At 44.0% G+C, this 23,905-nt stretch overlaps 1 protein-coding gene across 1 annotated transcript in view; it reads left to right on the forward strand.

The window, feature by feature from the left end:
* Window positions 1-4,493, forward strand: part of Stmn1 (stathmin 1) — a 5,206-nt gene extending 713 nt beyond the window's left edge. The window contains exons 2-5 of the mRNA XM_015485481.2: window positions 624-696; window positions 1,184-1,356; window positions 3,327-3,518; window positions 3,982-4,493. Of these exons, the coding sequence (XP_015340967.1) occupies window positions 684-696; window positions 1,184-1,356; window positions 3,327-3,518; window positions 3,982-4,053 (450 nt within the window). The 5' untranslated portion in view covers window positions 624-683 and the 3' untranslated portion in view covers window positions 4,054-4,493. The remainder of the gene's footprint in view (window positions 1-623; window positions 697-1,183; window positions 1,357-3,326; window positions 3,519-3,981) is intronic.
* The last annotated feature ends 19,412 nt before the right edge of the window (window positions 4,494-23,905 follow it).

The raw sequence follows: 23,905 nt of genomic DNA on the forward strand, positions 1-23,905 counted from the left end.
AAAAAAAAAAAAAAAAAAGCTGACAAATGCATTTTTTTTTTATTTTACATAGGCAAGAAATATTAAAACCTAAAGGTTCACAAAACTTAATTTGCTCACTGTTGGGCAAGGAGCTTAAACCTTAAGAACAATAGGAGTTGAACATAATTGGTTAACGTTAGCTTGGGCGTCTTGTTATCCACCATGGCAGACCAGACAAAGCAGGGGTGGGTATTTCATTTGCACAATGAGTTGTAGGCAGTATTAAGATGGCTCCGATCTCACTGTTGAATTGAATCTGGAATATCTTCTCATGGTTTGGGCGAAAAAAATTTAGTTTTTTGGGGGGGTGGGGAGGGATCCTTCAACCTTGTAACTTACCTAATTCTTATTTTTATTTTTTTGAATAATCAAGGTCAGTTAACTTAATCTTTTGCAATCAGTGTTATTTTATTCAGCTTTCCCAATATGTTTCAGTAATTTTCAGAAACCTTGATAATTTTCTTTCTTGGTTAATGATGTACATAATTACACAGTGATTTTTCTGACATCAATTTATGTAGATGTGATTTGAGGTCCCTTTGTATTGATGACATACAGAAATGCAAAGAAATTGATTGCATGCTTTTGAAAATCATTTTCAGGGCTTTCCTTACCAGTGGATTGTGTAGAATACACTGCCAGTCTCTTGTCTTCTATTCACCATGGCTTCTTCTGGTAGGTAATCTATTCAGAAAAGCTGAAATTTTGATGGGTTTATGATTGTAGAATAGGAGGTAGCTTAGGTCTTAAGATTTTAATCTGGCACTTGTTTTGGTTTTATTACAAACCCACTTTCTGAATAGGAGAATAATTTAAAAGAAAAAATGATTATCACTTGAATGTACTGAGAGCTCATAATTGTTTCATAATTAGAGGATTTGGCTTGGTCCAAAGCAAAATTGTGGAGTTTGTGCAAGTCTTTCTTTTGTTCATTAAAATGATTGTCAAATACTAATTCCTCAAAATGGAGTTTATTAATCCAAAGATGTTGAGCTTTATTTTTCTGGGAGATGGTATTTAAGTAATTACTTGCCTACAAACACATCTTCGCCAGCCCTAATTCTATTCATTAAATTGGCTTGGTTTTTAGAAATTATGGAACCATTTATTAGAATAGGAGAATCCCATTTTTCTGAATTATCATAAATATGATCAACCCCAGATATTCAGGTGAAAGAACTGGAGAAGCGTGCCTCAGGCCAGGCTTTTGAGCTGATTCTCAGCCCTCGGTCAAAAGAATCGGTCCCAGATTTCCCCCTTTCCCCTCCAAAGAAGAAGGATCTTTCCCTGGAGGAAATTCAGAAGAAATTAGAAGCTGCAGAAGAAAGACGCAAGGTAAACATCACAGCTCACAGAAAACAGGATGTTTATTAATGTGAAGGGGCAAATCAGTTTTGTTTCCATAACGGGAAGAAAACAATTGTAGCTGCACTATAATTTTAACTGTGAAAATTATATATGTCAATAGTGGAGGAAAATAACAGCCATCATTTATTGGGCTCTTATTATATGCCAGCTTCTATGTTTTTCCCCTTTAATACAATGACTCTACAGGGTAGGTATTGTCTCAGATAATGGAGATTAGAAAATAGCCTCAGGAACGCTAAGTCATTTTCCTGAAGTCCTACACCCAGTGTTGGGGCCAGAATTCTAGCTGAGTTCTGTTTTATAGGATGCTTATATTACTTGTGCTTCCTCTGAAAAATATAACATTTGTTGGCAGATGATTCTTTGTAGTTTTATTTTTTATAGCTATACAGTAAAAACATTTAAAATTGCTAGTGATGTGGATGTGTTGCTCAACTGGTATTGTGGTAAGCTTTTCTCTTATGTAAGCATATAAAGTAGCCATCTTTTAAAAGAGCTAATCAGAAAAAATCAAATACTAACATAGTTGTAAGAAAAATTAGGAAACAATTTTGGAAATTAAAAGTATTCATTATGCTATTTCCCAGAAATGACCTCTGTTAATATTTTGGTGTATTTCTTCCCATTAGAATTATTCTATTAATTTATTCTGATTATTTAGTCTTTCCTTTCCCAAAAACTAATTGGGGTAAGTAGATTTAATTTTATTAAGGTTGGGGGAATCAAAGGTACAAAAAGGTGAAGGTGACTGAGAATGTGACCCAGTGGTAGAGTATTTGCCTAGCATGTTCAAGACTCTAGCTTCAGTCCCTGGCACTGCAAGGGAAACAAAGGTGAAGTAGGAATCCACCCTAGCCTAGCTCTGATAGTGTGATATGAAATCAAGCATGCATACACACACATATATGACCCTTTTTAAATAGGTGGAGCCTGTGCCTTGTAACTTTCTTTCAGTGCCACATTCTATGTGGATAATGACCCACTGTTAGTGCTGGGAATCCGTTCTCCTGGAAGAGTGACAATGTTTACATTGATGCGTCATCTTCTGCCTGCTATTCTATGTAGTTGGAGTTCATGGAGTTAGGAGGAAGCAGTATGACTGGAGGCTGGACCAAGGGAAGATTTTTAAGAATCACCAGACCCTGTGGTCATTAGCTTGTGCTTTATACAATAACCACCTAAATGTAATGAAACTCCTATCATCATGATTAGGATATTGCAGAAGCAAATTAACAGAACCAGTGGCATATCTCTGTAGCTATGCCCTGCGAGTCAGTGTTTCCAAACACATCTGAATGTGTATATCAGTTAGGGCTAAAATTTTTATAATGAACTAGTTTTCTTTTGGATAGCCTTTAAAGTTTAACCAAAATCCTTTACAATAAAGTACCATTCCTAAGGGTATTACTCAAGTCATTTGGATAACATTAAGCAATAAATCTTAATCAGGGTTTTCTTACAATGGCGACAGGGTGTGGTGATGCATGCCTATAATCCCAGCAACTCTGGAGGCTGAGGCAGGAGGATAGCTAGTTCAAAGCCAGCCTTGGTAACTTAGTGAGGTCCTGTCTCCAAAAGGTGAGGAGATGGCTGGGGATAGGACTCAGTGGCAAAGCACCCCTGAGTTCAGTCCCTAGTTACCAGAAAAGAAACGAGAAATAATTGGGCAAGAAATTTTTGAACAAGTATGAGCAATTTTCTAAAACAAATAAAAGTACTAGAAAAAGAAGATGAATGTACAACTATAATGACCAGTTAAAAAATTACAGGAAAAAAGATTTTCACATTATTTTTAATGATAAGGATAACATGTCAGAACTTCAGTATTGTTTAAGGGACCCTATTTTCTGCCTCTTTGATCTTATCTGACATGATTTTTATAATTTTAATTAATGCCAAAGACATGTCAGAGTCTAGCCTGTTAAACTTTTTTCCAGTCTCATGAAGCTGAGGTCTTGAAGCAGCTTGCTGAGAAACGAGAGCATGAGAAAGAAGTGCTTCAGAAAGCAATAGAAGAAAACAACAACTTCAGTAAAATGGCGGAAGAGAAACTGACCCACAAAATGGAAGCTAACAAAGAGAACCGAGAGGCACAAATGGCTGCCAAACTGGAGCGTTTGCGAGAGAAGGTTGGTTTCTTTGTTGAGTGGTTAAGAGCTTGCCGTTTGAGGCACCAAAGAATTGGCATGAATTAATTGCCTTGACTAAAAAATGTTAGGTGTCCTTTGTGGCCTGATTTGGGAGCATAACATAGTAAATGAGAGAAGTGCTTAGATGGGGCTGGGAGATATATCAGTGATAGAGGGTTTGTCTAGCATGTGTGAGGGCCCTGGGTTCTATCCCCAGTAATATAAAGAAAAGAATAAAAAGATAAGACATTGAGTAAATTTCCAGCATAATTGGACATTCCTTGGAAGAGCAGTAGAAGGCTTAGCTATTAGGCTTCACAAGTGACCCAGGAGATTTAAGATGATGTCCTAGAACCTCGTATTTGTTGAGTTCCACAGGCTGTTTACTGAGCCTATGGGGTGGGCTGTAGTTTAACTAGACTTTTCATTCAACTGATGATGATTATATGCAATTTCTTCACAGGATAAGCACATTGAAGAAGTGCGGAAGAACAAAGAATCCAAAGACCCTGCTGATGAAACTGAAGCTGACTAATTTGTTCTGAGAACTGACTTTCTCCCCTTCCCCTTCCTAAATATCCAAAGACTGTACTGGCCAGTGTCATTTTATTTTTTCCCTCCTGACAAATATTCTAGAAGCTAATGTAGGACTGTATAGGTAGATCCAGACTGTAAGATGTTGTTTTAGGGGATAAAGGGGAGAAACTGAAAGTGTTTTAATCTTTTTCTAAAGTGTTGGTCTTTTTAATGTAGCTATTTTTATTGTTGCATCTTTTCTACTTCAGTGCACTTGGTGTACTGGGTTAATGGCTAGTACTGTATTGGCTCTGTGAAAACATGTTTGTGAAGAGTATGTAGTGGCTTCTTTCAAATTGTTAGATGCTGAATATCTGTTCACTTTTCAATCCCAATTCTGTCCCAATCTTACCAGATGCTACTGTACTTGAATGGTTAATAAAACTGCACAGTGCTGTTGGTGGCTGTTGCTTCTTTCTGTTCAGGTAATTATCAAGCTGTAGAGACCCTCCTAGTTTACTGTTCAGATGGGGCTTTGGGCTGGTGGAAACACCCAGCATGTACATCACTTCAAGCTCTGCCCTGGGTTTCTTGCTTCGGAGGCAGTTTGCATTGTCTTCTTCCACAATCATCACTTTGTGTTGCTGCCTCAGCCCAGATCAGCTGTGACTATATTCTTTCAGATGTTTATTTGCAAACAAACAGTTTTTTGTTTCTCTATCCCTGTTAAAAAGGCAATTTAAAGGTACAAGTGGTGTTTCTAGAGAATAGTTTATAGGGGATCTTAAGATCTTAGGATATTTGATGGTTGGTTTGCTCAGTATTAGTTGGGGGTGCAACGTAATACTTTCCTTCCATAGAGTGATAAATCGACAGGATACTAATGACACTTTTTATGCTGCTGGAACAACTCTTGTGAAATGATTAAGGGAACATTAATTATATTCTGGAGTAGTATATGACATGGTTGAGGTTGGAAGATAATTCATCTTGTACTCAGAGGCCATAAATACCATTGTTAGCATACTGCCTCTCAATTCAGGGAAAGCCTCTGGCTGCTGTCCTAGGTTCCTATTTGGGAAATAGCCTTAATTGCAAATGAATATTTGCTTCTTATACTACAGCAAAAAATGTTTCCGGGAAGACTACTGAGATGTACTAATCTGTGTGCTCCTGTAGCTCTGGCTTGATCATGATTTGGGTTTCACCAAACTTATTTGTGAGAATAATAATGGCCTACCTCCCGTGTTAGAATTGAATGAATGTGGTATGTGTGTACAGAAAGAACACACTTAGAACTGTTGAGTATATAGTTAGGCTTATTATAAATAGCAATTACTATTTTCATCCAGAGGCTAATAAATGATCTCAGTTTATACTTTTGAATTGGAAATGATTATGTAATTTTTGTGTGCCTTGACTTTGAGACTAAAATGATAATAGGAGTTTGGAAGAAAGTTAATATATATAAAGAGTTATGGTGGGGTGGGGCTGGGGTTGTGGCTCAGTGGTAGTGTTTGCCTAGCATGCATGAGGTACTGGGTTCAGTCCTTAGCACCCTATAAAAATATTGTATCCACCTAAAGGTAAAACAAAGGTTTAAAAAAAAGAAACAAGATCAAGTGTATTTTTAATGTGTGACAAGTTTTGAGCAGTAATAAAGAAGACACAAGGCAAAGGTGAGGCTGGTGTACAGGGCCTTGGCATTGTTCATCTTTGGATCCTGTCTCTGGCACATAGGATTGATTCTCAAGGTTCACATGGGTGAATCGAGCCTACAGGATCTGCATAAGGCATTAGCTCTGAACAGATGGGAATAGAGTAGAAAGACAGCAGGAATGATTTAATATCAGGTGTCATACAAATGGCAATAGGATACTCGGGACATAGAAGAAAGCAAAGACCAGTCAAAATGGGCCTGAAGGACGGTCCTTCAGCTAGTTACAGCCAAGCCCATGGTGCCCTGGCTTACTGTCAGAAGGCAGTTCTAAGCCTCAACCTCATGACAGTGATGTCACAGGGAACAGAAGGGGATGTAGCCTACCCCTGGCCTTTTTATTTCACCCCTAACCTTAGTTCTTAGTCTTTTTTTTTTTTTTTTTTTTTTAAAGAGAGAGAGGAGAGGGAGGGGGAGAGAGNTTTTTTTTTTTTTTTTTTTTTTTTTTTTTTAAAGAGAGAGAGGAGAGGGAGGGGAGAGAGAGAGAATTTTTTAATGTTTATTGTTTTAGTTTTCGGCAGACACAACATCTTTGTTTGTATGTGGTGCTGAGGATCGAACCCGGGCCGCACGCATGCCAGGCGAGCGCGCTACCGCTTGAGCCACATCCCCAGCCCCAGTTCTTAGTCTTGAGATCAGAAAAGAATGTTGGGTTAGGTTCCTTATGCTGCACTGTGAGATTCTTCACATTTGACTTAGGGGGAGGCGAGTAATGGCTACCCATGAACTCTGGAGTCTTGTTTTTGTTTTTTTCAGGTACTGGGACTCTAACCCGAAGCCTTACATACTATGTGAATGCTTGTCACTGAGCTGTGTGAACTCCCAATGCCCTGGGAATGTCATGTCTTCTCCCAGGCCTGAGTGCCCTTTCTCTCATCCTCAGGAGTCTGCCTCTACATGGGCACGCCAGCCTTGTGACAGCACTTATCTCAGACTGACCTTATAAGGCCAGTATAGATTGACTACAGCCTGGGGCCTGTCACCGTGGAGCAGACTCCATTCCTTTCTTTTTTTTTTTTCTTTTTTTTTTAATATTTATTTTTTTTTAGTTTTCGGCGGACACAACATCTTTGTTTGTATGTGGTGCTGAGGATCAAACCCGGGCCACACGCATGCCAGGCGAGCGCGCTACCGCTAGAGCCACATCCCCAGCCCGTCCATTCCTTTCATCTTCAGTGGAAAACGATGCTTGTCCCTTCCTGATATTTTCATACTAGGACTATTGTATTCCTCAATCTGGGGATTGAACGCAGGGGCACTATATACCACTGAGCTAAGTCCCTGGCCCTTTTTATTTTTTGAGACACAGTCTCATCAGATTGCTAAGATGCCTTGAACTTGCAATCCTCCTGCCTCAGCCTCCTGCGTTGCTGGGATTGCAGGTACATGCCTGTAATAAGGCAGTTCTGAGCAGATGGGAATATAGTATAAAGAGGACCCAAAGGAGGAATTTGAAGTACTTGAACCTTGTGATTGCATAGGCTCCATGGAAGAGAGGTTTGAGAGATGTGAAGAAAGTCCTTGAATCAGCACTTAACAAGACCCTAGAATGCTCTACCTTGGGCCATATGCTAGGGTTGGGAAGATGAGGTGGATTCCAGCACATCCCGTGCTTACAGGTGAAGGCGAGGAAAATTGCAAAACACCTGAGAGTGATGTGGACCATATTCATGGCTTAACCACATGTGCTCAAGTGCTCAGTAAAAGCGGTAAGCACAGGGGCCTTGAGCAGTCTGGGAAGCTCAGAAGAAAAGGGGTTTGAGCTAGACCCTTGAAAATTCAAATCCCGAGAAAGCACTTAACTCTTAAACACTTAGTAAGGGCTGGGGATGTGGCTCAAGTGGTAGCATGCTTGCCTGGCATGTGTGCGGCCCGGGTTCGATCCTCAGCACCACATACAAACATATGTTGTATCCGCCGAAAACTAAAAACTAAAAAAATTCTCTCAAAAAAAAAATGGGAAATGACTTGTTTCAGATTAGTAGCTCCAATGCTATCCACAGAGTAAAATTGAAATATGTTGCAATTAAAAGATCCTTTAAAAAAACAAACAAACAAACAAAAAAAAACACTTAGTAAGCACGCCAATGCAGCATGCGCAGAGAGCCAGCACAGTTAATGGCTCATGGCAGGCTCTCTTCCATGCCTTTGTCCTAAGCTGTGGAGGCCCTTTGAAGACTTCAGAACACAGGGACAATTAAGGTAGGCAGGTAATTGGATAAGAGCAGATGCTCTCTACGCGGTGGGAAGCTGTTGGAGCAGCACTGATGAGGCACGAGGGTCATGCTAGGCAAGTACTCTGCCACTGAGCTACATTCTCAATCCTCTGGAGGGGCAGATGTGACTGACAGTGTATTGAGGAGCTTGGACATAAGCTGCTGAGCACCAGAATCCAGAGGAGGAGAAATAAGCCACTCACAGCTGACTGGGAAAGACAGTGCCAGCATCAGAGCTACTGTTTATTGAGCAGGTGGTGTTACATAAATGGTCTTCACTGTGCAGAGACGTAAACAGGTTAAGGATGGTTCTGCAGCTTGCCCACCATCCAAAGCTAGTAAGGGAGTCTGAGCCAGGCAGTCTTACTCTAGGCCCTAGACAGGAAGGGGTGCTGCTGGAGGGGGAGATCAGGCAGCTTGGCACCCTCTGTTTCCCCGAATAATTCCTAACTACCCCAGACCTGCACACCAGACTCAGTCATCAATATAAAGCCCCAAACTGCCAGTACCACCACCTCAAGAAGGCAGTTGAAGATCATCTCATTATTCTGGCATACCTTGAAGAGAAGTCCTGTCTCCACCCCTAGCACTTTTATTTTTATATATATTTTTCATTTTTGGTACTTGGGATTGAACCCAGGGGTTCTCAACCACCGAGCTACATTCCTATCCCTTTTTGTTTTTCATTTTGAGACAGTCTCACTAAGTTGCTGAGGTTGGCCTCAAACTTGGCATCTTCCTGCCTCAGCCTCTGGAGTATAGGATTATGGGTGTGGCTCCCATGCCCAACTCATATTTTCCAAAGGAGAGTTTTGATTTTCAGTGATGTTTGTTCTTCCTAGGTAAATCTGTCATTTCAGATGAGGGTTTTACCTTACTGCAAATTCAGTTTTTGAATCACTGTTAAATGTGACTCATTTAGAAGTAAGTGATGAAGGACAGGCTTATAGAAGTGATTCCCCCTTTGGGCAGAGGCTAGAGTAGGTACCCTAGAAGTTTCCTTCCAAAATCAAGACTGTGTGGGTTCTCTACCCGGATATTTCGTTATTTTGAGATGGGGGTCTCACTTGTTGCCCAGGATAGCCTTGAATTCGTGATCCTCCAATCTCAGCCTCCATAGTGACTTGGATTACAGGCACATATCACTGCACCCAGCTTCTCTACTTAGTCAGATTGCAGACCCTCTGTGGTAGGGGCCATGTCACATGCTGAGGATTGTGCTGAGCTGAGCCACCAGGATCCAGAAACATCACTGGTGAGCAAAGTCTCTTGACACCTGCCTCTGCCCAGGTGAAATAGAAGGTCCCAAGAGTCCCTGTGGCTGTCCCTGTCTCTGCCAGTAGAAGTTGGTATTCTTCATTTGAGGGGCACAGGAAAGGTTTTCTGACTGACTTTGTATATGAAAGCACCTAGATTGTAAAAACGTCTTCATAGGATTTGATGGGCTCCAAAACTCAGCAACGTCAGTGGAGAAGCTTTTGCTCATAACTGAAAAGATCTAGCCACCTTCCAGCATGGCCAGGAGTCCTACCTTCCCTGGCCTTGGCCACCAAATCCTACTGAGAAAGTGAGTTTGATCCAAGAGAAGAAGAAACAAACAGGAGTGGCTGGGGCTATGGCTCAGTGGTAGAGTGCTCACCGAGCATGCACGAGGCACTGGGTTCGATCCTCAGCACCACACAAATGTAAAATATATTGTGTTCACCTAAAACTTAAGAATATTAAAAGAAAAAGAAATAAGCAGGAGTGATCGAACTGTCAGTGAGAGGAAGACTGGGCCCCTCTATAAGTATAGGGCTTCCACCCTCTGTGGCCCCTGTTTTCCCTCACTGGCAAAAGCCCCAGTACTGACTGGGATATGGGGTTGGTGAGGACTCTCCATGCTAAGCCTAGCTTCTCTTTTCTGCTGTACAGCTGTGTACTTAAGGGCTGAAGCTCTAATTATTTTCATGATCTAATTGAATTCCCTAAACAACCCACTGAGATTATCATGCCCATTTCACAGGTGAGAAATGAGGTAACTGGGTCAGATTAGTTGTTTGCTCAAAGTGGTAAATTCAAATCAGACACAGATTTTTAACCTCCTTGCTATACAGCAGCTGCTTACGTATCACAAATCTGATTCACTAATTATGCAATTAATTGTTTTAGGTGTGTGTCTCCAGCTAGATGCAGGGTCCTCAAGAGCAAGGGATTGCCTGACACATTCACCATTAAATCTCCCACTCTGATCCTGGCTTATGGGTGAAGGTTATTATATGTGTCAAATTAAATAATTGAGTGGTGACTCCCTGGTCCACCTGAGGCCACCTACTTTGTCTTTGTCTTGTGTGGACCCATGGGAGTCAACTCAGTTTTCTAAACAAAGGATGACTCTGCCTTGGTTTGCAGACTGTCCTTGGAGATGCCCAATTCTTAATGGAATCCTAGTTCCAAAGGCACAGGCTGGTGGCCTGCAACCAATTTTGGTCCAAAGGCAAATTGCATTTCTCCCATGCTTTTTCATTTATTAAATCATTTGACGATTTAATGTGAAAATATGACTTCAGGCTTCTCTTGAAAAACTGTTACATCTGGCAGCCCTGGGTACTGTCTCACCCAGGTGCCATCAGTGGGCTCTGGGAGGCTGCTGCCCTCTGGAGGCAGGATTTGTGCTCTGCAGTTCTTCCTTCCTCTGGTCCACGCACTGCATTTCACTGCCCCTCCCTGCCCCACCTAGTGGGAGGCGTAGGGTTTGCAGATCATCAATCCTCCAGATTTTTTCTTTCTTTTTTTTTTAAGTAAAAATCCAATCAGAGTCGGCTTGGTGGCGCCCGCCTGTAATCCCAACAGCTGAGGCAGGAAGATCACAAATTTGAGGCCAGCCTGGGCAATTTAGTGAGATCCTATATCAAAAAGTAAAAAGGGGGTGTAACAGCAGTAGAGCACCCCAGGTCTCAATCCACAGTACTAAAAAAAAAGTCCAATCAGTATGAAGATGTACAAGAAAAAGTGACTCTTCCCTCTGAGGTCCCCCAGTTGTCCTCCCTGTATCTCCTTCCATAGACACATTGTCAGTCTACAAGCATAGTCACCGCTAATTGGCACTTATTGACCAGATCCCAGCTGGGCATCAGGATAACATGGTATATTTTCAAAATACAGAGACTTGGGACCCTCATCAGGGCTTTGGAGGCAGAATTTCTAAAATTGAAGCCCAGGTACCTAGAGTTTTAAAGGCTCAGAGTATTTTCTCTTGCTCAGCAAGGTAGAGACACCTCTATTCATGATATGATGGTCTCAGTTCAGTTGCCACTCTCCAGTCCCCCACAGCCTGGCAGAGATGAATTTGGAGCTCCATGCATTAAGGCCATGACTCCTGGTGTGCAGATGGTACCCTGAACAGGAGCACCCAGAGGGGAAGGCAGGGCCTGAAATTCAGCCAGACCTGAGAGCAGAGGCACATGCCACATCCTCACACCTGCCTTCCACCCCCCAGGAAGAGGCACCACTTTCTTACTAGGTCAACTATCTGAACAAATAGGGGCTGGGGTTGTGGCTCAGCGGTACAGCGCTTGCCTAGCACGTTTGAGGCCCTGGGTTCGATCCTCAGCACCACAAAAAAATAAATAAAGGTATTGTGTCCAACAACAGCTAAAAAATAAATATTTTTTTTAAAAAAGTATCCAAACAAATATAGGGAGGCCTGTGCCACAATGGGAGGCACAGACAAGGACTTCTTGGCAAGTGCAGGCCCAGGATGACTTCCAGAAGGAAGTGATGTTTGGCCAACTTTATGTGGAATTAGAAACAAAAGAAGGTGCATCTCTACTCCGTGCTTCCCTCTCAGTTCGACTTACCCCATTCCCTGCCTCAGGGTTCCCTGTGGTTATCAGGCACCACGTTTCTGGCCACACCAGGGACACTTTTTTTTTTTTTTTAATTTTTTGGTACTGGGGATTGAACCCAGGGGTGCTTTACCACTGAGCTATATCCCCAGTTCTTGACATTTTATGTTGAGACAGGGTCTACCCTAAGTTGCTGGCCTGGAACTTGCTATCCTCCTGTTTGAGTCTTCCCAGTAGCCGGAATTACAGGCATGCACCACCACACCTGGCCGGAGGACACTTGAAAAGCCATGTACATGAGTGCCTATACAAATATGTAGCAATGAATCCCACTATTATGTACAACTGAATGCACCAATGAAATATGGAGAAAATTAAATACTAGAAGAAATCACACTGATTAAAAAAAAAATCAAGAAGGCCCTGAAGACTGCAGTGGGAGGGGAAGGGTCAGCAATAAGTTAGACCAATGTGTCTGGCCTGGGCTTTTGGAGCTGACTGACCAGGTAGCCAGAAGTACCCACAGTAGGGAATGGGGGTGTGAGAGCCTCGTGCCTCTGAAAGTCTCCTGAGAGGATCTGCATAGCTGGAGTCCTTCTCTCAGTGCCCAAGTCAGTGCTGTCCAAGTGCAGTCCAGAATGCCAGTGCATAATCTGTTATGGGTCCACAATGAGACATTGAAAATGAGCATTTAAAAACTTCTGTAGTGGGCTGGGGATGTGGCTCAGGCGGTAGCGCGCTCACCTGGCATGCGTGCGGCCCCGGTTCGATCCTCAGCACCACATACAAAGATGTTGTGTCCGCCGAAAACTAAAAAATAAATATTTAAAACAATAAATGTCCTGACCTGCAGGACATCAACGAGGGCGGCGAACCTAGGCAGGAGGGAATGAAGGGACAAGAGACACGAGGAGTGACAGCAAGACAGGAGTTCTGATCAAGCTGCAAATTTTTATTGTTCTCATTGGGGTATTTATATGCTGGGGATAGGGAAGTCAGGCGGGAAGTTTCTCTTCGGGGGCGTGGGTGGTGCAGTCACTACTGCAGGGTGTTTGCACAAGGCGAGACAGCTTCAAGATGTCCCAGGAAGATAAGTAACCGAAAAAATGTTCCAGGGCAGGGTCAAGTAACGGCCAAACAGTTCACAAAGGGAGCTTCTTTTTGTAGCCCCTGACATTTCCCCCTTATTCTTATACAGAATATGACTAAGGTGCATCGGCTTTATAAGAGGGGATGACAGAGGCCCTGTTCCTCTAAAGGGAGGGTTTAATGTCCTGACTTAATCGAGCGTCCTTGCTGGGCGTCAGGAGAGTGTCCTCGGCATGTTTTATGAGGAGACGGATTTAAGAAGCATGCCAACCGCCATGCACCAGGGCGTGCCATTCAGAGGTCTTCGGTTTAGGGATCCTTGGATCCATCCTCCTGCAGTCCTGCCTGCACCCTCAATTGTCAAGGCCTTGTGACCTCTGTCCTTGGATGCGTCCTCCCCCAAGCGGAGGGGTCCAGAGGGAGAGGGCCCTTAGGACAAGGGCGATGGGCAGTCAGAAATTTTTGTACAAGAAGAGAGGGTGTCAGGGGAAAATTTTTAGGACCCAGATGGGACATTAGCGGTTTTCCATTGATAGATAGACCTCGGGGTTGCGGTCCTCCATTTCCAGATGATGATAATGGACCTGTATGGGCTTAGAGGCCAAGATATTAATCTGTTCCTTAATAAATTGTACCAGCCTGTTTATAATGCAGGGTCCTATGGTGATCTTCAAAAGTAGACCCAATAAAGGGCCCAATAGGGGAAGAAGGTAGGGTAAAAATCCATTAAGCCCTGTCCAGAGTGGATTTTCAAACAGCTCCCATCGTCTCTTTTCTAAGTCTTCCTGAAGCTGCTTAATTTTAGTGCGTACCATGCCTGATTTATTGGCCTAAAAGCAGCATCGTTCCCCTAAGGCCAGGCAAATACCTCCCTGGTTAGCTGTCAGTAGATCTAAGCCTCGTCTGTTCTGAAGGACCACCTCTGCCAGAGAATCTATTTGGTCCTGTAGATCTTTAATGGTTCCTGATAGAGTTTGTACATCATCTATAAGTTGTTGAGACAGGCGATGGTAAGAGTGTATAGCCGTGCCTAAGCCAGCGGTACCTGTGCCTACGGCTGTTGCTATTCCAAGGCTGGCAAGGAGCGGTAAGGCTTGTATGGCCCGCCTGTGTCTTTTTACCAGGGTGTCTAGGCTAGGAATGGGTAGAGTCTCAGCTCCTGAGACAACAGTTATATCAGGGAGCAATAAGGCAAGAACACAGCCACCGGTCTAATTGGCTGGAAGCCTGGGGAAGGCTAAGTTTCCTCCACACATAAAAACCGTGCCACTGGGGGGACAAAGAGGTGGGGTGGGTGAGGAATAGTTTTGTACTGATGAGCAATTTCCAAAAGAAGTAACCCCAACATCAATATCATAGGAGTTATTCTGCATCATGCCTAAAAGACATAATGTAAGGGTATCCATAGGCTGTACTCTAAAAGGAAGCCTGGGTTGACAGGTATCATCACCATTTATGGTAGAATTAACATGAACTGCCATGGGCATTATCGCCCCTGTTGTCATGCAAAGCCAGCAATCACTAGCAAGGTGAGGGTTGGAATCATTAAGCAAGGAAAAGGTAGTCTCCAAGATATCCAAGGTATTAGTATCTAAATCTGGGAGTTGGGATTTAGGCAGCATTAAAGGATGATATGTAAGCTCAGGGATTTGGGTTTTTTAAAAGCTTAATTATCTGAAGATGCTTAACAGCATCAGTGGGTCCTCCACCATCAGAGACCCCCGTAGGGGCCTTAGCAGGCCAGCAGGATGGTTTACCAACAGTGCCTTGGCATCCAGCCAACTGCAATTTGGTGTATCTGCCTTCTCCTCCCCAGTTGAAGAGAATGGGGGTATAATGAGTAGTGGTCCCCCCTGCTGCACGAGTTTTAGTTAAGATGGCTTCAAAATGTTGTATTCCCTGCTTATTAACACAAATTGAGGCTGACTCATAACAAGAGGCATGCATCACCATGGTATATGAACAAGTTGCAGAACAATTTTGGAGAGTACTAGAGGAAATAATTTTTGGCTTGTTAACACATACCCATTTAGGCTGGTGAACCCCTCTGAGTCTATTGTCAACCTAGGCACGGAGGTAAGCCACCTTAGTCGTGCAGTCAGCAGTCTGGGTATAACTGGTGGGAGCCTGATTCCAATATCCTCCCTTGCATTCACAGGGGGAGCCAAAAAGGTGCTCCAAAATATTGGAAGGTGGAGGGTCAAGGCCTCCGTATACAAACCTGTTCAAGAGAAGTACCTGAAGCAGGATCCTCACACCAATTGTTGGTTGCATCTGAAAAAGAGGAAAATTCGTCCTCAGGGGGAGGGTTTCCATCCCTGGGTTGGGGTAAGTCATTGACCTGTTTAACCAAACGTTCTGGCAACCATCTTGGGGCCGCTTGCTCTTGATCCAAAACACAAGCTGAGCCTCGTCCCCAGATGAGGACAGGATCTGGTCCTTTCCATTTATTTGTAAGGGGATCACGCCACATAACAGGTGGGCGAACAGAATTGGACGAGGGATGCCAGTGTCTGTCTGCGGCCGAATGGCCTTCACTATCTAGGGTAAGAAAATTAAGGGCAAATAGCGCATGGCTGAGGCGATCTCTGGGGGTGGTAAATACAAGGGCAGAAGCCTTAAGGCGAGTCAGCCAGGTCTTTAAGGTAAGGTGGGCACATTCCACAGTGCCTTGTCCCTGAGGGTTGTATGGAATCCCAGTAGTGTGACAAATTTGTAAGGAAGCACAGAACTGTTTAAACTTGGCACTGATATATGCAGGGCCATTATCTGTTTTGATATGCGTTGGTTTGCCCATTACGGAGAAGGCTGAGACAAGATGAGAAAGGGCATCTTTGGTAGCCTCTCCGGAATGTGGTGATGCAAACATAAAGCCACTAAAGGTATCTATGGAAACATGTATATACTTGGTTTTTCCAAACTCAGGAAAATAAGTAACATCCATTTGCCAAATCTGATTGGGCAGCAATCCTCGGGGGTTAACTCCTAGGTGTTGAATGGGGAGGGAGACAGCGCAAGCAGGACATGCTTTTACTATTTCTCGTGCCTGTTGCCTGGTAATCTTACAAAGTGATCGAAGGCTCTGGGAATTTAGATGGTGAAGATTATGTAATTTTGTAGCCTTTTGAATGGAGCCAACAAAAATTGGAAAGATGGAACGAGTTACCGCATCAGCTTGGGCATTACCTTGTGTTAGAGGGCCGGGAAGATTAGAGTGTGCCCTGATGTGCCCCAAGAAAAATGGGTGTTGCCTGGCCTGAATCAGCTGTTGAAGTTGGTGAAACAAAAAGGCCGCATTGGAAGAGGCCTTAATGGCGGGTGAAATCTCCAGCAGGGGCACAGAGTGGGCAATGTAGGCACTGTCTGTATAAATATTAATAGGTTTGTCAAAAAAATGTTATAAAAACTTGTGTTATGGCAAACAATTCCACAAGCTGTGCTGACTGATAGGCAGTATCCAAGGTGGTGGGCTGGTCATTGACAACAAAGACCACACGGCCATTACTGGAACCATCTGTAAAGACAGTAAGGGCTGGGCTGGGGATGTGGCTCAAGCGGTAGCGTGCTCGCCTGGCATGCATGTGGCCCGGGTTCGATCCTCAGCATCACTTACAAACAAAGATGTTGTGTCTGCCGAAAACTAAAAAAGAATAAATATTAAAATTATAAAAAAATAAAAAATAAATAAAAATAAAGACGGTAAGGGCTTGAGGAATGGGAGCTTTTTGAGTAATTCTGGGAAAAATAAATGGATGTAATTGGGCAAAATGTAAAAGGGGGTCATTGGGGAGGTGGTTATCAATTGTTCCCAAAAAGCCTGATAGGGCAATACCCCATTCATCCCCTGTCTGTAATAAAAATTGGGTTTGGTCCTTAGTGTATGGAATTAAAATACTATCAGGGTCTTTGCCAAAATGTTGTTGAGAGAGCAAGCGACCTTTAATAATAATAGAAGCTACCTGAGCAGGATAAACAGTAATAACCTTGGAGGATGTGGTGGGTAAATGGACCCAAAGCAAGGGGCAGCCTTTATTTTTATTTTTATTTTTTTTTAATAAGAGGGTTTATTTATTTATTTTTTAAGAGAGGCAGAGAATTTTTAATATTTATTTTTTAGTTTTCAGCGGACACAACATCTTTGTATGTGGTGCTAAGGATCAAACCTGGGCCGCACGCATGCCAGGCGAGCGCGCTACCGCTTGAGCCACATCCCCAGCCCCCAGCCTTCATTTTTAAAATGTGGATCCCGCTGCCAGAATATTCCTGTGGGTGTATGAGGAGTGTGTAAAATAACCAAAACCAAAGGAAGGTTATAAGAAATTTGCGTAACAAACTGTTGGGCAATGGCTTCTGTGACTTGGTTTAATGTCTGTCGTGCCTCGGGAGTAAGCTTCCGAGGGGAGGAGGGGTGGGAATCGCCTCTCAAGATATCATTAAGGGGCAAAAGTACACAAGTGGGTAATTTTAAATATGGTCTTCGCCATTGAATATCCCCCAGTAATTTTTGAAAATCATTAAGGGTGTGAAGATGGTCCACACGTAGTTGTATTTTAGGAATTTGGATCTGATTATCTTGAAGTTTAAGGCCCAAATAGGTATAAGGGTCCTGTATTTGAACCTTGTCAGGAGTTATCTGTAGTCCCAAGGCAGTGAGAGCTTTGTAAAGGTCCAAGTAACAACTATTAAGATCATGGGTATTAGGTGCAGCAATTAACAAATCATCCATATAATGTAAAATATAAATTTGTGGCCATTGCTCTCTCACAGGGTCTACTGCTTGAGTGACATATTTTTGGCAAAGACTAGGGCTGTTGGCCATACCTTGGGGAAGAACCTTCCATTGAAATCTCTGCATAGGGCCCTGAAAATTAATGCGAGGGAAACTAAAGGCAAAATAGGGTCTATCCTCGGGATGTAAAGGAATGGTAAAAAAGCAATCTTTTAGGTCAATAACCATTTTGCAATAGTTTTTGGGAATAGCCACTGGTGTAGGAATGCCTGGTTGTAGGGCTCCCATTGGACGCATAACTTTATTAATGGCGCGCAAATCTTGTAACAGGCGCCATTTGCCTGATTTTTTCTTAATAACAAAAATAGGAGTATTCCATGGTGAAGTTGAGGGTTCTACATGGCCAGCTGCCAGCTGTTCCTGTACTAACATAGAGGCAGCCTCGAATTTTTCTTGGGTAAGGGGCCACTGATCCACCCACACAGGAGTCTGAGTTTCCCAAATGATCTTGTCTGCATGGGGTACAGGAGGGTCACTAAAAATCCGAATACCCAAGTCCATGTTTATCTGTTTTTTGTGTGGGTGGTATGGATTCAACTAATCCTTGTCTCAGTCTCCCAAGGCCTGTACCAGGGACAAAATCTATATGAAGCATTTGATGAGTCACTAGGGAGTTGGGGCTGGCAAGAATAACTTCCATTTGACTCAAAATATCTCGGCCCCATAGGTTAACAGGATGGTCAGGAACAACGAAAGGAGTGACCATTACCTTATTGCCTTCTTCATCAGCCCAATTAAGAGTCCTAGAGCTGACTAGAGGATTTTTTGACTGTCCTAATTCCTTTAAGGTCAGTCAAAGATGAGGTGAGGGGCCAACCTGATGGCCAGTGTTTTTGAGAGATAACTGTGGCATCCGCACCAGTGTCTAGGATTCCTTGGAATTCCTTTCCTTCAATAAGTAGGGTAAGGGTGGGTCTATTGTGAGAAATAGGCTGAACCTAATACACATCAGAGGAGCCCAAGGAGGCAGTCCCCCCGAGGTAGGGTCTGGGTGGTGGAAGTGCCTCCTGAGTTTAGGGGAAGGAGTATTAATTGTGCAACTCTTGTTCCTGCTGGGATGGCCGCAACTCCATTAATAGCTGTGGCTAGTATTTGTATCTCTCCAGTGAAATCATTATCAATAATGCCAGGGAAGACCTGAACACCTTGTAAGGTAGCAGAGGCTCTTCCAAGAATAAGGGCACACATATGAGATGGAGGGGGACCCATAATCCCAGTAGGTATTATTTGGGGCCCTTGCATGGAGTCTAATATTGTATTGGTGGCGGCACAGAGGTCCAGTCCTGCGCTGCCTGGGGTGGCTCGTTGGAGGGAGGCAATTGTGGAGGAGGATTTTGAGGTAGGTTGGGAGTTTGGGAGGGAACAAACCTTATTGCCCCTGGGTTTGTCTTGGGGGAGGTCGGGGCCAGGGGCTGGCCCCGAAAGGAGTTTCCCGAGAAGCGGGAAGAAATAGGCTGTCCAAGGGCATTTGTCTTAGATCTACACTCATTGGCCCAGTGACGACCTTTACCACATCTAGGGCAAAGGGTGGTTGGAGGTGGTTTAGCCCCAGTTTGAGGAGACGTTATCCCTAGGCTCTGTTTGCCTGTTGGACACTCGCGTGCAAAATGGCCAGGTTGCTTACAAGTAAAGCAAGTACGTGAGCCAGGATTGCGAAAGGCCTTGGTAAAGGCAGCACCTATGGCGAGACCCATGGCATGGGCTGCTCCCACCCCGGCACAGAGTCTAATAAAGTCAGAAAGTTCCCCTTTATCCTTATGTGGTCGAAGAACATCCTGACATGCCGGGTTGGCATTTTCAAAGGCAAGATGTTTTACAAAGGTGCTTTTGCTTTCGCTTGGTCCAAGCAGGCGTTCCGCGGCTAGGTTGAGCCGTGCAACAAAGTCACCATAAGGCTCGTCAGGTGCTTGTCAAATTTTTGCCAGGGAAGTGGTGGCCGAGCCCTTTTGAGGGAGGCATCTCCAAGCATGTAAGCCAACCGTCTGAATCTGCGCCAAAAGTCCAGCAGGGAAACGCGCCTGTTTAGGGTTAGTGTCAAAAGGCGCATTGCCCACTAGCTTAACATAAGTCCAGGATTTAGAGGAGGCCTTTGTTAAATTTTTTTGAGCAGTTTCCCGACAGTGCCCTTTAAAATCTGCATTCCATAACAGGAAGTCTCCGGCACTGAGGGTAGCTTGAGCCAAGAATTTCCAATCATTAGGAGTAAGCCATTGTGCACTTTGGCTTTCTAATAAAGCCAATGTATAAGGCGCAGTGGGGCCATAGTGACCACAAGCCTTTTTAAGTTTTTCAAGAAAACTCAGGCTTAATTTCTTGTAGGCACCCTGGGTTCCTTCCTGCCTAGAGATGGGTTCCTCATCCTCTGAGTCTTGGTCTTTCTCTTGTCCTTCCCCCGCTTCCTCCTCTTCATCCTCCTCTAAGTCCTTGTCCTCAGTCTGGGCGGGCTTATCTGCCTGACTGCGGGTGACTGAGAAGGGAGGCTTAGCCTTTGTATTAGGCTGCCTTGGGCCAGCTTGTGTTGACTCTGTACCTAAGGCTAATGAGCGAAGCTCAGAGTCAAGGGATCTTAATTCTTTTAAAAGTTGGATCTGTTCCCGTCTATGTTGGAGAGACTCGCGCAAGGGAGCCAGGTTAGGTAAGGGAAGTGGAGAAAAAATATGGGGGAGGGGGCAGTAGGCCCCTGGAGGGCCGGAGCACAAAAGGCAGGAGGGATATAGGAGGGAGGTGGATTTGTAAGTCCTATAGGCTGTGGCAGGGTCCTGAGAGGTGGCAGGTATTTTGAATGGTAGCGAGCTGCTTCCCCTCCAAGGTAGCCTCCTCCTCAGGGGTCAATGTGTCTCCAGGATTTAAAACTGGATAAAGGTGGTTGGCAACCTTTGGGGCCTTATTTATTAGGGTGGGATTTTGAGGGGGACCAGGAAGGTTCCCAGGGTCCCGGGGAGACTGAGAAGGATCTATGTCTATACTAACTGAAGGGCATGCCGAGGGGGGACAAGAGGTCTTTTGCATAGCCTCTTCCCCAATCCTAACAAGTTTTAAGGTACCATTGTCAAAGGGTGAACTTTTAAGAATTTCATTAATTAAGTTCCAGTAAGAAAAGGTGGTAACAGGCACCTTTTCTGGGCCAAAGGATTCATAATAATCTTTTAAACAGTCTCCTACTCTAAGCCATCTTTTACCATCAATGGTCCCTTCAAGGGGAAACTATGGACACAAATCTTCTACGTATGAAAAGAATAATTTTAAGTCCTTTTTCTTAACACGCCCCCCCCCTTGAGGGCCTCCTTGAGGCCTGACAAAAACAAATCATGTGACGAGACTGCTTGTCCCATGGTGGGTCACTCACCGTGCGTCGTCCCCACTCTCCTCCTGGATCTGGAGCTGTCTCTCAGTGGTGTCTGCCGAGGCGATCGCGAACTCCGCTTGGCCAAGTCTCCCCGGAGGACGGCGTTCCCCCCTCAGTCAAAGGCTTGAGCACACGCTGGGCGCCAAATGTCCCGACCTGCAGGACATCAACGAGGGTGGCAAACCTAGGCGGGAAGGAATGAAGGGACAAGAGACAGGAGGAGTGACAGCAAGACAGGAGTTCTGATCAAGCTGCAAATTTTTATTGTTCTCACTGGGGTATTTATATGCTGGGGATAGGGAAGTCAGGCGGGAAGTTTCTCTTCGGGGGCGTGGGTGGTGCAGTCACTACTGCAGGGTGTTTGCACAAGGCGAGACAGCTTCAAGATGTTCCAGGAAGATAAGTAACCGCAAAATGTAACGGCCACACAGTTCACAAAGGGAGCTTCTTTTTGTAGCCCCTGACAAATAAAAACTTCTGTAGTAATTTCACAAGGTCTGTTGAATACTATTAAAGTGGAGGCTGGTATTTGACATCTTTTTCTTTTTCATTTTTTATATATTTTTTTAAAAAAATTATGGTTAAGTATACATAATATAAATGAACGTTTAACCATTTTAAGTGTACAATTCAGTGACATTAGCTACACTCACAATATAATCATCACCACTATTTTTTAAAAAGTTTTACAAAAGTTATGTTCAAGCTTAAAAACATTGTTTTAGGGGCTGGGATAGTGGCTTAGCGGTAGAGTGCTTGCCTAGCATGCGTGAAGCACCACATAAAAATAAATAAAATATTGTGTCCAGCTACCACTGCAATAATATTAAACACACACACACACACACACACACACATTGTTTTAATTCAGTTTGAAAAGCACTTGACCTGGGGTTTCCCAAAACCTCAAATATTTAGGAGACAGCCCTAATTGAAGGGTTTGATTGCATTGCTTGACTTCATTTCCTCAAACTGCTGCATGGAGGTTGTCCCCAGAGAATGGAGCGGGCTGAAGGCCACAGGAGTGGACAGATGAGCAACATCCTTGGAGGAGACCTGTTAGGCATTGCTCAGTTTGGGGCTGGGGCAGGACTCAGGGGCTCCCCTGTGAGGGCTGTTCTGGGCGTCTGGGCCCAAAGTCTTCATGAGAGGCTGCGAGGGTGTCTGTCCAGAGGCCTGCAGGCCTGTCTGCTGACTCAGCTGGGAGGCCTGTTTCTTTTGAATTTCAAGAATGTCTGCACCAGCCCATAGGGCTTGGTAGATCTCACCCTTCTATTTAGAGGAGGTACCTGAGGTCAGAGAAAAGATTTGGCCAACATCAGGGTCAGTTAAGTGATGGTTTCAATTCCCAGGCAGAAGCAGGGCAGCAGTGTTGAGAGCCACAGCCGAAGGGGCCCCAGCAAACTTCCAGCTGCCAGCAAACTTCCAGCTGCTGGCTGATGATTGGCTCACAGCGGCCCCAGCAACATCTAGCTGATTGGCTCCTCTGCGGTGATGCTCATTGGGCTGTTTCCCTGCCCTTTCAGACCACGGAGCTGCTCATTGGGGGACTTTTTTGGCTCCGCCCACATGACCCAGCCAATCGGCCTCAAGAGCAGGAGGATTGTGGGAGGTGGGGAGAAGCTTGGGTGGGAGAGAGAGGCTTGTGGAAAGCCGGTGGTGGTAGTTGAGGCTCTGAGGGTTTTTCCTGAGAGGCTGTTTTGTTTGGCGTGTGTGGTTCTAAAAATAAAGTTAGTTTCTTTTGACAAGTGGCTCCTGATTGTGCCCAGCCAGACTGCGGCATTTGGTGGCCCATACGGGGAAATCCTACCAGCATCTTCAAGAGATACTATAGCATTAACTACATACTGACTATCAGAAAATAAATTAAATACAGAATCTTTAAACATCACAAAAGCTTGTAAAACTGCATTAAGCTCTACCTTTTGAGCTGATTGTTTGGGTACTAAAAATGTAAAAGTTTGATCAGGGGTAACTACTGCTGCTGTACCATTATTTGACCCATCAGTGAATATATTTGGAGCATTCATGATAGGTGTTTTTCTTGTCATTTTTGGAAAAATTACAGGATGCAATGACCAAAAAGACAATAAAGGATTAGATGGTAAGTGGTTATCAAATGAAACAGGCCTCCCAGCTGAGTCAGCAGACAGGCCTGCAGGCCTCTGGACAGACACCCTCGCAGCCTCTCATGAAGACTTTGGGCCCAGACGCCCAGAACAGCCCTCACAGGGGAGCCCCTGAGTCCTGCCCCAGCCCCAAACTGAGCAATGCCTAACAGGTCTCCTCCAAGGATGTTGCTCATCTGTCCACTCCTGTGGCCTTCAGCCCGCTCCATTCTCTGGGGACAACCTCCATGCAGCAGTTTGAGGAAATGAAGTCAAGCAATGCAAATAAACCCTTCAATTAGGGCTGTCTCCTAAATATTTGAGGTTTTGGGAAACCCCAGGTCAAGTGCTTTTCAAACTGAATTAAAACAATGTGTGTGTGTGTGTGTGTGTGTGTGTTTAATATTATTGCAGTGGTAGCTGGACACAATATTTTATTTATTTTTATGTGGTGCTTCACGCATGCTAGGCAAGCACTCTACCGCTAAGCCACTATCCCAGCCCCTAAAACAATGTTTTTAAGCTTGAACATAACTTTTGTAAAACTTTTTAAAAAATAGTGGTGATGATTATATTGTGAGTGTAGCTAATGTCACTGAATTGTACACTTAAAATGGTTAAACGTTCATTTATATTATGTATACTTAACCATAATTTTTTTAAAAAAATATATAAAAAATGAAAAAGAAAAAGATGTCAAATACCAGCCTCCACTTTAATAGTATTCAACAGACCTTGTGAAATTACTACAGAAGTTTTTATTTGTCAGGGGCTACAAA

Source organism: Marmota marmota, unplaced genomic scaffold (assembly GCF_001458135.2).
Source record: "Marmota marmota marmota unplaced genomic scaffold, marMar, whole genome shotgun sequence".
Lineage (NCBI taxonomy): Eukaryota > Metazoa > Chordata > Mammalia > Rodentia > Sciuridae > Marmota > Marmota marmota.